The sequence below is a fragment of the Amblyomma maculatum genome, chromosome 5 (assembly GCF_055883805.1).
Source record: "Amblyomma maculatum isolate TAMU_Amacu chromosome 5, ASM5588380v1, whole genome shotgun sequence".
NCBI classification, from domain to species: Eukaryota; Metazoa; Arthropoda; class Arachnida; order Ixodida; family Ixodidae; genus Amblyomma; species Amblyomma maculatum.
In genome coordinates this window covers 64,512,014-64,524,885 of record NC_139348.1, presented here as the reverse complement: position 1 = coordinate 64,524,885, position 12,872 = coordinate 64,512,014, and the positions used below count along the sequence as shown (strand labels likewise).

The 12,872-nt window shown below is 42.5% G+C and overlaps 1 protein-coding gene across 1 annotated transcript; it reads right to left on the bottom strand.

Annotated features, from left to right (window-relative positions):
* Positions 1–2,548: 2,548 nt before the first annotated feature.
* LOC146188422 (uncharacterized) lies at positions 2,549–12,503 on the bottom strand. Its single transcript, XM_084603773.1, has 3 exons — positions 12,475–12,503; positions 11,944–12,001; positions 2,549–4,199 (listed from the first exon to the last, which is right to left on the bottom strand). Exons 2-3 carry the CDS (start codon positions 11,987–11,989, stop codon positions 2,665–2,667), a joined length of 1,581 nt encoding a protein of 526 aa, XP_084459899.1. The 5' UTR covers positions 11,990–12,001; positions 12,475–12,503; the 3' UTR covers positions 2,549–2,664.
* Positions 12,504–12,872: the final 369 nt, after the last annotated feature.

Sequence of the window (12,872 nt, the reverse complement as noted above, 5' to 3'; positions counted from 1 at the left end):
CCCGAGATTGAGGTGTCTGAGGACTTGCCCGCCGGTTGCTGGTCACCGACAGCCTAGCAATTTGGCTTGTTCTGTGGGGCTCAATCAGCTCCCCTATGGTATTATGGATCCAAAGTTGGAGCAGGCACTCCGTAGACGCTCTGGCCGCGAGTCCTAGAGCATTTTTAACCGCCGCCCGAATCTTCGCGTCGGGTGTCCCACGGTGGCTCTTACTCAGCTTACATAGCCACATGTTTAGATTCTCGCACGTAGGTCAAGGAGCGGCTTAACCATCGAAGAAGTTTTCGCACTTCCGCGATGTTCACTCTGTTTTCTGTGGTGGGGAGAAGCCCGACATTGAGGTCTCTGAGGCCTTGCCTGCCGGTTGCTGGTGTATGTTATGCAACCGTTTTCTAAGGGGTGCCCATTAATTTGATTTGTACCAAGAACAGGCGCGGTAAAAAGAGGCTCTCTTCACTAACGTTATTCATCAACATGTATACTGCCATCACCGGACTGGAAATACGTTTAAGCATATTTTTCCTTGAACCTTTCAGTACAAGTGGAGATAATCAAGGCAGTAAAAGTTTTGTATGACTGCTCCGAAAATATTGACATCTCAGACATAGGTGGGTGCCGACCTGCATTAATTGTAGTTAATTCCACACTCTTTTCTTTATTTGTAAGGGACAACATGCAGCAGTCTGGCTTAAAACTCAAACTTATGAGTTGCTCCAGGGAACGATGAATACATGTTCTGTTGGGTGCCTCTTAATGCTGGTCCCATAGAAGATATTTTACTTGACGAAATGAAAATATATTCTTCTTGCAATATGAAGAGGAGGAAATAAATTTCTCCTTAGATATTGAGGGCTTAAGTGAACGATCCAATGATATGGCAAATGAACCGCTAAAATCAAGGTTTCTCATTAATAAAAATGATACGGTTGGCAATTTACATTGTATTTGTTTCTGCTTACAGCTGGTTTATAATTCCGTCGCTCATGATGCTTGCATATGGCTTCTTTTCTTTGCTGAACAAAACAAATCGCTGTCGATTCATCTGTTAAGAACATCAAAACGCGGTACATAATTCTGATCGCTATATATATTTAAATTGACCTCAAATTCGGGCGTAGAAAAAGAAATAACTATATTAGGTGTGTGTTTTTATGAATTGTAAGTTTCCTACTCCTTCGATTACAGTTGTGCTGCTGCGCTCATCCAAAACTAAGTAATCTGTCATAAATAAAGGAATAAATCTTTTTGCCATTAAAAATAGAATACGCTACCTCTCCTCTTAGTCACTAGACGTGGTCCTTCTATGCTAAAACTTTGGGTATTATTTCGATTCCAGTGATAACAAGCGTTATTATTACATCGATATTTGCTCTGTCTTGACTCTGATATATATAGAGTATAAATATCCCCTTGGTATTTTAGCTTTCCCAAGTGAGAGTTCGAGTTCAGTGCTGCTGGAACTGGTGCGATGTACTGTGTATAACGTTAAGTACTATTTTTCCTTCAAAATCCTGGAGGAGTAATAAACATGATGCTATTTTGTATTTTATTCTATATATAAATAATATGCCATACACTGGCACTATTAACGAGACCAAAGTGTTCTGAAATTAAGTAGTGTTTCTATTATATCAATAATAATTGCTTTAGGGCCTTTCAACAAGCCCGAGAATTCGATATTTCCTTGCGATTCTGATAGTATGGAAAGTTCTAAAATTTAGTCCTTCCATATTATGCATGTGCGGTAGCGCTTCGCTTTGTGAGGTTTTAACAAATGCTAAGGGAAGAACGTTTGGAATATCATTGCTAGAATATAAACCTATGCAGATCTGTTTAATACTCTAATTCAAGCTCATCCAGCTTTGTCGCATGATAAAAATCTTCACATATCTACAATGTGATCATATCCCCGAGGCTGTTTCCTAAGACACATATGGACAGAACGCGGATGTATAGTAAAAGCAAGGGCTGAGATCGAGCTGTGTGTATGAGGAAACATTTTTTCTAGATATGATGGTATCTCATTTTGATGCATGCAAAAATCTCCAAATTCATTTTATACGCCATAATCACCCCTATCCAACAGCACACCTCCCAATCATAATTTCCATTTACCCATGACCCACGACATTTTCTGCAGTATTCGTCGCAATAATCAACGCGGATTTCAGATATTGCGGTAAACTATACTTTTATTGCCTTTACCTAGAATACAAAAAAATTATCATGATTTTCATATTAATCCCTTCAAACATTTTTTTACCACTACTCCGCGAAATCGGATCATTACTATTTTGAGTCTATTACAGCCTCATATCCGCCCATAGCAAAACAACTTTTGTTCCAAAAGGTTTAAAAATGACATTTACTACACTAAACGAAGCTACTTTTCAGCATATAATTGGAACAGATATTGAGATTCTTAAAATATTGTTTGTGAAAGCTTATATGCACAACAAATTCAGTTATGGCAGTCTATAGGAATATGGCAACTATAAGGATAGGAAATTTTGGGGAATTATTTATACTTAATAAGACATTCATCATGTTTTACTGAGCAGATTATATTTATTTCGTTATTTAGTCTGATTCAGGGTGCAGTCTTTACGTGCCTTGGGGCGCTAGTTTTTTGCGTAACCTCTGGCACTGTGTGATCACTAGCTCTCAGCGAGCTCCTTCACTTGCTGGCGAATAACGAGCTGCTTCTATGGCTGGAGAATAGCGCGCTGATTCCTTTGCAGGTGAGTAGCGTGCTTCTTCGTTGCCCGGAGAGTATCGTGCTTCTTCCACAGCTGGAGAGTAGCGTGCTGATTCCTTGGCAGGCGAGTACCGGGCCTCCTCACTGGCTGGGGAATATCGAGCTTCTTCCAAAGCTGGCGAGTAGCGTGCTGATTCCTTAGCAGGCGAGTAACGGGCCTCTTCACGGGCTGGGGAATATCGAGCAACTTCTATAGCTGGTGAGTAGCGTGCTGATTCCTTAGCAGGCGAGTACCGGGCCTCCTCACTGGCTGGGGAATATCGAGCAGCTTCTATAGCTGGCGAGTAGCGAGCTGATTCCTTGGCAGGCGAGTACCGGGCTTCCTCACTGCCTTGGGAATATCGAGCTCCTTCTACAGCTGGCGAGTAGCGTGCTGATTCCTTAGCAGGCGAGTAACGGGCCTCTTCACTGGCTGGGGAATATCGAGCAGATTCTATAGCTGGCGAGTAGCGTGCTAATTCCTTGGCAGGCGAGTACCGGGCCTCCTCACTGGCTGGGGAATATCGAGCTCCTTCTACAGCTGGCGAGTAGCGTGCTGATTCCTTAGCAGGTGAGTAACGGGCCTCCTCACTGGCTGGGGAATATCGAGCAGCTTCTATAGCTGGTGAGTAGCGTGCTGATTCTTTGGCAGGTGAGTACCGGGCCTTCTCACTGGCTGGGGAATATCGAGCTCCTTCTACAGCTGGCGAGTAGCGTGCTGATTCCTTAGCAGGCGAGTAACGAGCCTCTTCACTGGCTGGGGAATATCGAGCAGCTTCTATAGCTGGCGAGTAGCGTGCTGATTCCTTGGCAGGCGAGTACCGGGCCTCCTCACTGGCTGGGGAATATCGAGCAGCTTCTATAGCTGGCGAGTAGCGTGCTGATTCCTTGGCAGGCGAGTACCGAGCCTCCTCACTGGCTGGGGAATATCGAGCTCCTTCTACAGCTGGGGAGTAGCGTGCTGATTCCTTTGCAGGCGAGTACCGGGCCTCCTCACTGGCTGGGGAATATCGAGCAGCTTCTATAGCTGGCGAGTAGCGTGCTGATTCCTTGGCAGGCGAGTACCGGGCCTGCTCACTGGCTGGGGAATATCGAGCTCCTTCTATAGCTGGCGAGTAGCGTGCTGATTCCTTGGCAGGCGAGTACCGGGCCTGCTCACTGGCTGGGGAATATCGAGCTCCTTCTATAGCTGGCGAGTAGCGTGCCGATTCCTTAGCAGGCGAGTAACGGGCCTCTTCACTGGCTGGGGAGTATCTAGCAGCTTCTCTAGCTGGAGAGTAGCGCGCTGATTCCTTTGCGGGTGTGGCGCGTGCAGCTTCATTGGCGGGAGAGTATCGAGCTCTTTCCACAGCTGGAGAGTAACGTGCTGATTCCTTGTCAGACAAGCTCCGTTCTGAACGATAGCGTTGCTCATTAGGATAAGAGCCGGAAGCTACATCTGGTGCAACCGAGACCAAAGCACCTGCATATCAATACAGTTTACATTCAGGTGTGCTCATGCAGAGATCCCAAATATTCTCTAGTGTGAATGGAAACACTGTATCATTCAAATGACAATGATAGCGCAAAAAACCTTGTAAAAATAGCTGCTGTGCTAAAAAAGGTATGAGTTGAGTAAAAACAGAGGCTGTCAAGTAAGCAGCACAATTTTAAACCACTTGTTTTCACATTATGGCGCTCTGTTAAGTTATTACAGTTCTCTAATCCATTGTGGTACATTTAAATTATTCAGTCACCTTCCTTCCATGGTTTAATTTAACAGCAGTTTGTTACATTAAATTCTTTTTTGCCATCATTTTAAACCCTTTAATATAGGATGGAATGATCACTGATGTGTTGATGGAAGCTATATCATATGAATGTGGTCTGAAAGATAGGCGAACAATAATGTGCCGCATATTTCTTCAGAATATGCTTAAGTATGCAATATGGTTGCGTTTCAACGCGGTGCATCTGCCTCAGGTCTACTACAGCAGGTGTGCTGCAGATAAGACAATAGTGCAGTCGATTTCACTAAGACGCATTTTATGACATCCCATCCCTCGCTTCGTGAAGTATATTTGCGATGTTCGTTACAAATAACAAGACTACGGATGTCTTAACGCGAGAACTACAGATCTGATGTATTGATATAGAAAAACATCCATGTGCAAATCGGTGTGATATTTTAACCACAGAATACAATTTAAATATTGTTCTAAAAATTCCATTTAACTCAGATCCCGTAATGTGAAAGGGATTCAGATATTTTGCTACATGCTGCAACTCCACGAGGGGTAAATTAACAATATAAAGGAGATTATCACTATTTCTGTCTTATTACCAGACGAAAGGTTAACGCGTGATACGGACACCTGATACGTGTAGTCCGCTGATTGACGGATTCACATTGGTGTCTGGCTCAGTCCACAGGTTACCATTTTTCCCCATTTTTTGCCACACTCCCAGTTCGTTTTCGAATTTTGTTCTATTCCTGTAAGTCTCCGCAGCGAAGGGGGGGGGGGGAGCTAAGAATTCCTGGCCCCGCTGGACAGGCCGCCATTGGAAACTGACCCTGCCAACGTTTAGTGATGGAACCCTATCTAGCGAGGCTAAATAAGCAGAGCTGGTATAGGAACTAGAGGGTATGAAATGGCCATCTACTGTGTTATCGACGGTTACCGGAGAGGCGAGAAATAGGAATAGGTTTCTTTTGCAATAAGTATATAGCTGGTAATATAAAGGAATTTTATAGCAATAATGAGACGTAGTCAGGCATCGTAGCTAAGCATAATAAGCGGTATAAACTACAGATTGTGCAGGCCTACGTACCTACATGTAGTCATGATTGTCAGTATGTTGAAGCTTCTACGAAGATGCAAAATCGGCAATGCAGAAGGGAAAAACTCAGTATGCTGTACTAATGGGCGACTTCAGTGCCATGGTAGAGAAAATGCAGACGGCAGTGAGTTACTATTGATTCTAGGACTAGCAGAAGTTACTAGTTTATTAAAACTTCCTGCTAGGCGAGTTGGTAGTTCATCTTGATGTAGAGTGTTTTAGAGCAAATAAAGACTAAGACAACAAAGGCTACTAGTTTAGCTTGCAGAGCGCAAAAACCTAAGGATCATGAAAACCTTCCTTAGCAAACAGAAGAATCTGAAGTCGACATGAAGAATTCCTAACTGGGAGACTAAATATGAAAAAGACTTTATATTATGTCTAACCCCACCATTATGCAGACTGTAGAGGTAAGCGGGAATGTGCCATGCAGTGAATACAGAATGGAAGGGTCTCGAAATTGTCTAGATCTCACGAGAGAACGAAAGATGTTATCAGCAAAGAAGTCCATCAACGAAATAGCGGTGAAGGGAGGGCAGAAGAGTTCAGGACCTCTTTACAGAATGGATATTCAGCTAATTCAGTTATAATCGATGAGGACGACATTCGCCTTGAAACAATTTAGCAATAATTGTAAAGATATCATTACTGAGCGCGCTGTTGAAGTAGGCGGTAGAATAGTTGATGATACCGGCCAACTGTCTAAGGATATGTAAGACTTGATGAAGGAACGCCAAAGTATGAAAGCTTCTAACCCAAAAGACCAGTTAGAACTGTCAGAGATATCGAAACTAATCAATAAACGTAAAATAGCCGATATAGGGAAATATAACATGGAGAAAAATGACCTTGTTTTAATGAACGAAGGAAACCTTAAAGCGGGGACGAAAAAAATGGGCATAGGCAAACATTAGATGTAATTGCTGAGGGACAAGGCGGGCAGCGATATCACGAATATCAACAAGGTGGTCAAGTAGCCGAGGAGTTCAGTACTGATCTGTACAGTAGCCAGAGTAGTCAGGACAACAACGAGATTGGCAGCAGGAGAAAGCAGTCAGATGTTCCGCCAGTGACGAAGAGTTTAAGAAAGCTTTACAAACGATAAAAAGGGGGAAGTAGCTGGAGAGGTTCACGTAACTGCAGATTTGTTAAGTCGAGGGCATATCGTGCTAGGAAAGCTGGCCGCCCTGTATAAGCAATGCCTGCCGTCATCGATGGTTCCAGAGCCATGGACGAACAAAAACATTATTTTAACTGATATGAAAGGGGAGGCTAACGACTTGAAAAATTACTGACCACTCAGGTCACTATTATTTATTAGGTTTTTGCCAAGTAATCTTTAACAGGAGATATGAAGCGAGCACAGTGGGCAAATAAATAACTAAAGGTACGGACATTCTAGAGGAAATCAAGAAGAAATGGGCATGAGCAAGACATGTAGTGCGACGAGAGGATAAAAGGTTATCGCTCAGGGTTGGAAACTGGATTCCAAGGGAAGGAAAGTGCCACAAGGGCGGCAGAAGGTTAGGTGTGCGCTGTATAGGCTAAAAAGTTTGAAGAAGTTAAGCTGATGCAGCTAGCAGAGGGAAAGGTTATTTAGAGGAATATGGGATAGCCCATCACCCTTCACTGGGTGTGGTACGGCTGATGATGATGCCGTAGTGGTTGTGAAGTAAAGGTAATAGGGGCAGACAAAAACAAGGTCGTAAAGTAGTGGTAGTAGTGCCAAGCTTTGGGGCCTTAGGGGGAATGCTCAAATTCCAAGCTTTGCATAATATTTTAGCTTTGTGTTCTTCTTTTTTTTAATTGCAGTCAGCTTATTTTGCAGCTGTGCATGTTTTTTTCAACCCAGCGTGAATTCTTTTTCTGGAAAAACGAAGGCCACTAACTATGCAGGAAATTCCAATATCCCAGCTCCGACCGGTTTCACGTCGGTTCAGCCTGTACAATTCGGTACACTGAATTCGCTATGAAATTAATACATAACTTTTCAACAAGGTTTTTATGATTACAAACCTACCTCGGCGATGCATCCCAGTTAGAAACAAAAAGTGTTTTTTTTTCTACACCGGCCCTCCCTGTAGGTGGTTTGTGTTTTATTTCGTGCGGCAAAGCCGCCATTAGTTGGCCACTCGACAGTTTTTCACCGATCATAAAAAGATCTACGCATAGTATCCGATTAGCAAAAATACAAATGGCTATTATTGCACAAACGCAACAAATTCCTAATTGACGCTGTATATTGTGGGCAATCTTTAAACGCTATATTACGAACTGACTGTTTTTGAAGAATGTCAATATGCTGTAGACTAATACTTTGACTCAACCATCCTCAGGCGTTCTCACTTTGGTAAGACCCTAGTTCACTTTTAAACGCTAGGTGCACTTTATCTGCGAAGCCTTATACAGTTGCCCCAGAGAAGCTCAATCAATTAACGCGTGAGACAAGCAACATTCACCTTCCAATTTCGCATTAGACTACATCTACTGGAGCAGAACTGGCCGCACTTCGTGCTGCTATAATGTATATCTCTGAGGACGTTCCTCGAAAATGTGTCTTGTTTCGGTATTCTAAACCTGCCCTACAATGTGTTCAGTCAGTGTGACCATAAACAACTTGTAGCAGAGGCACGACATCTTGTCCAGCAAGCATTACGACAGGGTCAGGAAATCATCTGCCAGTGGCTACCAGGCCATAGTGGAATTTATGGTAACGACTTAGCTGACGATGCTGCTCGGTCGGATCACGAATAAACCAACAGTGTCCAAATATATAAATTTTGCACTCATACTTGGTCCTAAACCCTATGTAGGGACTCAACGATTCCTCAGTTTTGCCATAGAGAGTAACCTCTGTTGGTCACTCCGTATTAACGAAATCCGTGCGAGAATAGCAGGAGTATAAAAAAATTTGATGGTTATGTCTTGACCAGTTTAGGGCTGCAATTGTCGCTCTATGATTCTCCAGGAAGGCCTACGTTGATTGTCTTTTGCGGTACAGCCTACCAATGTTGCAAAAAATTTCCCCAACAGATAACAGGATACTGGAGGCAGCGGAACACCTGCCTGCGAATCTGTCTTGGCCTCCCAAATAGCCCCTCCATGTTGGGTACGGTTGCGGAAACAGTGTCCACAGCTCGAAGTCATCGCAGCACAGGAACCTATTGTGATCAATTTACGCCACGTACTTCAAGGAAAGATACGCTTCCTACAGCGAGTCCGTATAGCCCACAGCAATTTTGGCATTGATCAAGGTGTTCAGCTCTTGCACCTTCCTTTCATCAGTCAGCCACGTAAATTATTCACTCCAGCCTTTCCTTCTTGCACACTCTCACCTCTTAAAATCAAGAAGGATGACATGCCACAGGCTGTAGTGCTTGCTACAAGCTACTCTGACGTACTTAGCTGAGCAGTATTCGGAAGATACACACATCTAAACTGAGGGCTGAACTTCCCATGACTCCTCATCATGCGGACTTTACGTTCCCTCCTTAGGCCAAATGCTGTCTCGCGTCTACAGTGTAGGGCACTCTCTACCACTGCAGAGCTATAAGGAATCAAAGAAACTCTCTTCTTTAGTTTGCGCCATAACCCAGGGCGATGGATAATCTTCACAGACTCGTACGGCGCGCTAGAAACCATAGAAAACCTATTCACCAGCCGATATTTATGGCATTGCGCCGCAGCACCACATTGCGGTTACTGAACGTCACATTATAATTTATCAATGGATTCTGGCTAACTGTGGCACTAGCCAACGAGAAAACAGAGGAATCAGATGCATCGCAACTTGCCGAGCGATATACCCAGCATAAGAAAAACTGCCTATACAACTTTCCAAGTCAGCATTATACCTTTATACATTCCATCGACCCACGTCTCAAATCAAGGCTACCAACCAGGCTTCCGCGTCATCTAGAAACAATTTATGATTGCCTTCATCTGAATGGTGCCTTCACGAACCGTCTACGCTACCAATTCAAGCAAGTAGACAGTCCGTTTTGTGAAAACTGCGGCTCAATTTAGACTTTACTCCATATTTTCAGTGAAGGTCCAGCGTACGCCAAAGAACGTGCGCTTTATGGACAACGCATGCAATCTGTCACCAAAATGTCTCTCACAGTGGGCTCTATATTAGGTCATTTGAACTGCTACAGATCGCAGCTTTGCGCAATGACATTCTTACGTGCCTACGTATACGCTATTGGTACGTTAAAAGAAATCTAAATTGCCTACCAATTTGATCATCGCGCTATACAAAACACACTGCTGGACTTCGGTGTTATCCAAAAAGCCGTCCATTCATCTTCAAACATCGTACTCGTTCCTAACCCTTCTTTTATATGTATTCCCCAATCCCCCTACTTTATGCAGAGTAGCATGTCAGCGAACATTAACGCCGGCTAAAATCTCTGTTTTCATTAAACAGTCTTCATTCTCTTTTTTTTTTAAATACCATTGACAAGAGCCGAAGTAGCAAAGCCCCTTCGACTGCTCGCCCCAGAACGTGACTCGACAAATATGTTCTAAGCTTAGAGGCTGGACAACCCACTCGAACCACTTTGACCAATTACTTTTCCGGCAAATGCCATTCGGCCTCCCCCGCTGTGGTGCTACGCCTGTGGCTAGAAAAGACGTTTACGATCCCCAATTCCCATCTGACCTTAATGGCAGTCTTTGCAACGTGTGAGCAGTGCTGGTGTCATGAAAATCATCATGCACATACTTTGTGACTGCCCTCCGTTTGAGCACCAGTGTGCTATCCTGGCTCCTATGATAAGCCGCTTGAACTCTCGCTCTCTTACAGAAGCTAATATTCTGGGCCCAAGGACATTCTTAGAAATGAAATAAGTGAAGGCACTCTTTAAATTTTTAAAGGACTGGGAGTTGAGTTCTAGACTAAGAGTACGCGGTCTACCACTTTTTACTGTAGAGTTCTGGACATTTGAGAGATTTCTTTGTATGGGGCTTTTCCTGCCTTTTTCTCGCTTTGTTCCCCTTCACACGTGCAGGGGAGCATATTGTTCATTGCCTGGTTAACCTACCTTCCTTCCCTTTTTATTCTAATATTTATCTCTCTCTCTCTAGGCAAGAAGCTTGCACCGACAAGAAAAGTTTACGACAAAACTGTCTTAATATGCGTATGTCTACGGGATTGCGAAGAATGGCCAATGTGCTCCTTATATGAGCGACATTGTCATCATATCCTTGAGTTGCGTTGAATGTCATTGGAAAAAGCTAATCGACATGTTTAGCTATGAAATACGCAAAATGCTAAGCTACGGCTATGCAGGCAATCATGCTTCATAAAGTTTCATATGTTTGGTTAAAAGAGATCTTAAAGTCTGAAAAAAGATATACTAACGGTAGTGGGAAATTTTTTTATGGCAGTATTATTGATATGAGACCTTACCTAGGCTCATAATTGTTCTTATGTTCGCTATCTGATAGAGACCTCCGCCTGAAAATGACTGTTCCTCTTCTCAATAGACTAATTTTAGATGTCATATATATATTTTTTTTACTATAAAGCAGTTTGTGTCCTACCACAGCAATAAAAAGATGCAACGAGAAAGCTTACCCAACACTCTCTTGATTACGCTAATTTCATTTAGACTTAATTGCGTCATGCTCAAGTTGAACTTCTGTAGCCGCGATAAAGTGGTCGCTTGATATATAAGAACTGAGCGAATACGGCAAAGCATTTCTTCGTTCTTACTATGTCTTGGAATTCTACTCTGTGGGGAGATAGCCAATAATTGTAGTCACACCTAGTTAAACTATATAAATAGCCGCTAAACTGCTCTGCATTTGCTAACATAATGCTGTTTGCATTTTTGTATCATTTTTTTCACGGAACAAATAAGCATACCTTTAACACTCTACTATGCGATTCATCAGATGCTCCTCCTAACAGGAATACCTTCTCATTGAAAATAGGAGGAAAGTAATCGATAAGATTAAATAGATTTTAAGACTATCGACTGCGTTTTGTATAGAAAATTTTGTCGTTTTCCAAGGTCATTTTGAAATAAGTATTGCACAATGTTATTAACAGATATTTTTGTGTTTTGACTTTAATTGATCGTGATATATTCACACAAGTGCACTTTTACACGTGGTAAAGAGTGCAGTGCTTTATTTTAACGGACAAAAGCTTAATTCATTCCTATTTGGACTCTGTGGAGCGTCCTAGGAGTATTTTGAAGGCCTTCTGTCTAGGAAATGTTGAGCCTTTTAAACAAAAATGCTTTGAAAGCTGTCTTCTTGTTGCATAAATTCAATAACTGTGTCCACGTATAACATAAACGTTATGGTCAATGGTATTTGAGAACGTTTGCAACGAAAATACAATGTATTAAAATTGAATCAGCAAAGTTCCATACCGACGAAATAAAGGACGATGGCGGAAAATCTGAGAGTGCAGGCCATGGCTTCCAAATTCTGCAAATGACAATGGCAATAATAATGAGCAAGAAAGATATAGGCAGAAAATATACTTAATTCGTTTAAATTTGCCGCATCATAGTTGATACCTACAAACCGCTTACGGTTACATGCACACAAGCAACACTTGCTGTTTTGATAAAGATTGCTCCCGTTTCCCTGTATCCCATATGTAGTGCCTTCGTATAGCCAATAACAACTATTGTTTGCTACAAATAATATTTACCATTTCCTAGCCATTTCAAGTAATGATATATAATACTTGTTCTTGTGCTCTTTGCAATGTGTTAGAACGCATAAATATTCGTTTTGCTCAGAGGAAAAGCGATTACTGCACTGAACTGTAAACAAACTTTATGCTCATGGAAATATTTTCGGCCCAAAGCAAAAACGTTCAGAGTGTAGGCATGCAATCTCTACAATTCACTGTAGAAGAGTAACGTTCTATAACAAAAGTGTGCTCTTCTTACCGCTTGCCACCTGAAAACCTGCTTCTGTAGCCCTGCACGAAAACTGCATCCGTGTCACGTCTTTTTATATGAGGCAGAGCGCGCCGAACGATAATATAAGAGAACAAAACAAAGCAAATAATGAAAATGACTAGCTTCAATTTTCGGTGTCCCATGTGGTCAATCTGCGTGATGTACACTAAGCTATAATTTGGTAAAGCAATTTTCTCCATGACAGCCATGACGTACAGTGCAGGAGGACAAAGAACGCTGTATATATCACGCATACCTCTGCACTAATATCGTTCCGCAATGACGTCAATCAGACTGCTAAATTTTGTGGGGTAAGCAAAATCAGTGTGAGCAATATGGCAAGGCAGTGTGCATTTCTGCTACGTCTCTGTAGCTTGTTACTTTTT